The 4658-nt window shown below is 30.0% G+C and overlaps 1 protein-coding gene across 1 annotated transcript; it reads left to right on the top strand.

Moving 5' to 3' along the window:
- Positions 1-450: 450 nt before the first annotated feature.
- Positions 451-2884, top strand: LOC145037618 (histone acetyltransferase subunit NuA4-domain protein). Its single transcript, XM_078986323.1, has 7 exons — positions 451-603; positions 706-800; positions 1047-1147; positions 1284-1353; positions 2220-2247; positions 2390-2450; positions 2693-2884. Exons 1-7 carry the CDS (start codon positions 591-593, stop codon positions 2802-2804), a joined length of 480 nt encoding a protein of 159 aa, XP_078842449.1. The 5' UTR covers positions 451-590; the 3' UTR covers positions 2805-2884.
- Positions 2885-4658: the final 1774 nt, after the last annotated feature.

The following is a 4658-nucleotide window of genomic DNA, read 5'->3' as shown; positions in this document are numbered from 1 at the left end:
TCATTTATACTTTGTTGTATACTTGAGGGGTGTACATGTATTTTTTATTGACTATATATATGAGGTAACCCCCATGCCCTTTGGTGTGAAAAACTCATAATCACAATATGCAATAAGTAATTATTTGTATTGAGTACATACATTTAGAAATTTGGCCTTCTATTCATATATTGTGTCCTATGTTGTGTCTTGATCAATTCCATGACTATGAACTCAATACAACATATATATGTGAATTAAATAAATGTACTTTGCATACAAGTGTCATTAAAAGTTATAAAGCTCACCTCCCAAATTATAAAAGGGAAACTCATGGTTTAATTTGATAACATGGGAAGATTAGAGGTCCAGTCGTAAAATATATAAACCTTAGGCACTATTCTGCAATTCACCAATTAAGGAAACAGCAAAAGTTTAAAAACTACCTGCCGCTTGTTTTCCCCAATTCATCGATGCTTTAGGTTTATCCATTGCAGTGAAACGAGCTTGGACTTGACTCTGTAGCAAGAAACCCAAAATTTGAATCCGAACCCTAATTCCACTTCGCTTATTTTTGAATTTCAGTTATCTTTCTGGAATTTGGCGGGTTCATGGAATCCCAAGGTAATCCCTTATGAGAAAAGCCCTAATTTCATCTACTGCTTCATTACGAATTTATTTGCTTCGTAAAATTATTCATAATTACGGGTGCATAATAATCATTAGGGCAGAAAACTTCGAACAATCCAAAGGCCATGCTTTCATCTCTTATGAGTAAGAGACAAAAGCTTCAGGAAGAACTTCGTACAATTGAAAAGCAGGTTGGTATATGTATAATTGCTTACTGTTATATCGCATTCAGTTACTACTATACTCGAAATACTCAAAAACGTGAGAATTTTCCTTAAAATCTAAAAGTAATCGGAGATTCAATTGTTTTGAGGTAGAAATCAGAAAAAAAGACTATTAAATACTAAAATCTCTTCCAATTGCTGATGCCTTCAATTGCTGATGAAAATTTCCTTCGTTTTTTGAGCAATCTTTATATGTTGGAATGATTAAGATAGGTGTATGAATTAGAGACAAGCTACTTACAAGAATCAAGCAATTTTGGAAACGTGTGGAAAGGATACGAAGGGTTTCTTTCTTCCTCAAAGAACACCACAAAGTATGTAATCTCATTTTACTTATTTCTTTTAACTTTCAGCTTCATTCATTTGTTACATTTTTTATATTATTGAAAACTATGAGGTGTTGCTTTTACTCTTACTTATTGACCCTAATTTTGATATCATTATATGCAGCTTGAAAAGATCAAGAAAATTCCAACATGAAGATAGACTTTTCTCCCTATCATCAGTTACTTCACCAGCGGTAATTCTATAAATTAATTGAAAATGACATAATTATATTTATTGCATTATACATTCAATTCTATGTCCAATTATTTATTCAGATAATTCATATTTTCAATGTCAGGGGGATTGAATTAACTTTCAAGTGTTTAATGATTGTTTATACAACTTAAAACTCATTAACTAAGGGGTAAATCGGTATATGTGCGTGTAAAAATATTCTTTTGGGATAATTTAAAGGGTTAAATTCTAGAAATAGCAATTTACTTTCATTGTTATCATTTTTTTCTTCTGATTAAAGGTTGGGTTAATCTCATAAAAAGACCTTATATTGTGTGTGTGTGTGTGTTTTTTTTTTTTTTTTTCAGATTAAACCTCAACTTTATTTTTTTCCTGAAAAAGACCTTGCATTTTAGTCATTTTTTTCCGAAAAAAGCTGTAAAATGTGAGGGTTTTTTCGCGAAAACTAAAAAAGTTGAGGATTTATTCGGAAACAGTTAGAAGGTTAAGGGTTTTTTTTTGGAAAAAAAAGACAGTTGAGGGCTTTTTTGGAAAAAATTAAAAAATACAAGGTCTTTTTCAGGAAAAAAAATAAAGATGAGCTTTAATCCGGAAAAAAAAAAACCACAAAATATAAGGTCTTTTATGAGATAAACCCTTAAAGTTTTTACTTTGAGAAGTCTACCTTACTTTCAGTTTGTTTCTTTTTAGGACAAAATATATATGTTCTGTATTATTTATACCTCCATAACTTTTTGGTTATTTAAAATTCATTAGCTTAAAAGACGTTTAGTTTACAAAAAGAAAAAGATTAGAATTTGTTGTACATAATGAAGAAAAAGGAAACAGTTTTAATTTCTATTTCACATGTATATTTTTTTTCAGGCTGAAGAGCTTGGAGCAGGAAGGGAAGGTTAAATATTTTTTATCTTTTTTTTTTAATTAACAATTTTACTCTTTAAAATATCTTCTCTTTTCAAAAAATCTACATTTTATTTTAATCCTCTGTGATTTTGACTGATTTTTATTTTATAATTTGTATTTTTTTTTATTAGAGGGAAGATCAGATTTAGGTCCAGGCAGACCTAAGGGTGGAGGCTTGACTATTAATGGACAGTAAGTACACATTTCCTTTTTTAATTATTTTTGTATAAAAGGGTAAAATTGTCGTTTGGTGGAATGAAAGGGTAAAATTGTCATTTGGTCTCATTCAGATGGTCTGTTCAGTCTTAGAATACAATACTTTATTTATACAAACATCATTACCCATTACCAAGATTGATGCCAATGGGATAAAAAAAATGATGTTTGTGCAAAAAGACGAAAATGCCCTCGTCATGATTGATTTGTTTTTTTAGAGGAAAACCGAAGAAAGGGAGAACAGGACCAAGAGATGGACGAAAAATCAGACTGTCGAATGACTTGGATCTTGATGATGAAGATGATCATGACATGGGTGGCATGAGATAATGTCATCAAAGAATATAATTGTTGTAAGGAAAGTAATAAATCTATATAATCGAGTGTTTAATATTCTATTTTGCATTTTATATTTTTGTTTCATATTTGGTGTGCCTACTAGGATTTGATAATTTGGTTCTTAATGTTCTTTGAAGCTTTGATGAATCTTTTGGATTTGGGTTTATAGAATTATAGTTATATACACTTAATAAAACTCATTTTTTATTTTTTAAGTAAAAAAATTTAAAACTAAAGCTTCTTATATGTATATATTTTGGTTGGTTTGTACTTTCTAGTATGGTCCCTTGTTTTATAAAATACAAATTTCTTACATTACACAAATATAAAGGCTTGTAAATCACAATAGTAGAAAGTGATGAGGTTGTTGTAACGAAATTGTACATGATGATTTAGAGATGTTGACTCAAAGTTGTGTAAGTCTTTTCTTTTCCACAAGTTTAACATCTAACCCACTATAAGAAATCTTTATGTTGACGCCCAAAGCACTTTATAAGATTCACTCTCGCTCTCATAATACTAAGTGAAGATGGTGGATAATCACACAAGTTCAACCCCTTAAAAATGTGTTGGATGTCAAAGGCTAAAACTCACAAGAAGAGAATATCAAATTTGGAGTTTTAGATATGTTTGATTTTAACTTCTTGCCAATCATCAAGGTTCATAAATTCAAATTCTCGAAAGAGAGTTGGAGCTCATGAATGGGGCAAGAGTTCACCACTCATCTGATATGTGAGAAAAACCTGATAGAAATTTAATCGATAACAATGTTACTCTACAGACAATAATGTTACTCTACAGACGTCCGGTGTGTATGTATGTATGTTTGTCCGAACGTCGTACCGGCATCCGAACAATGTACGGGTGTATGAACATGGTGAGGATGTCGACACTATCTGCATCTCGATATACTATTCATAAAAAATGTTTTTATGAGAACCTTTATTTTTTCACAATATTTTTTAGATAAATAACGATTTAAGTGTTAGAATACAACATAAAATTTTTAAGATGACTAATAATATATTATTGGTCAAGACTTTGAGCGTTGCTTCGTACACCAACTTTCAAAGGTACTCCGACATGCTTCCCCTATGTATAAATTTTGTTTCACACAACTTGTCTTTACATCAATTGACACACTTCTATGAAATATCATTTGCAAAAATCAGTAAAGAATCTAAATACTTTTTTTTTTTTTTTTTGTTTTTTTCGAAATGACATCGTACAATCTCATAATAAAGTTACAAATTACTTTTTACAAGCACAAGACTGCAAAAATCAGTAAAGAATCTAAATACTTTTTTCAAAATGACTTCATTATTTTGCAAAATGACATCATAATTTCGCGAAAATATGAACAATTCTACAATAAAGTTGTTAAAAATGTTTTTTTCTTCAAGTTTTTTTTAGGTGAACACCATTTATAAGCAATTTCACAATTGTCAACTAACCAATAACGAAATTGGTGGTCATTTTGTGCAATTGGTTAAAAAGATGATCAATTTTATTACATATCATTTTTGTAATTATATAAACTTCAGACCCATTTAAAAAATATTTGATACATGTTTTGCTTGCAAGGCTATTTCCATGATGCTGCTCTCATTATCCTTCACTTGGAAAGTTTTGCTGCCATATTCTGGACCACTTGCTGTCACCAGAACTATTCTGTAAGTTAAGATTTTTTTAAAAAATTATATAAATTCTATTCCTCAGAACCTTTATTCATTAATTAATCACCCGTAACATATTAATTATTAATTCTTCAGGTATGTGCTATCATTTTTACTTGGTGCTGCCTTGTTTCTACTCTGTTCCTACTCTACTGTTACCACTTACTAG

Source organism: Lactuca saligna, chromosome 3 (genome assembly GCF_052625555.1).
Source record: "Lactuca saligna cultivar CGN05327 chromosome 3, ASM5262555v1, whole genome shotgun sequence".
In the NCBI taxonomy this organism is placed as follows: Eukaryota; Viridiplantae; Streptophyta; class Magnoliopsida; order Asterales; family Asteraceae; genus Lactuca; species Lactuca saligna.
This window is presented reverse-complemented; position numbering and strand designations above follow the sequence as displayed.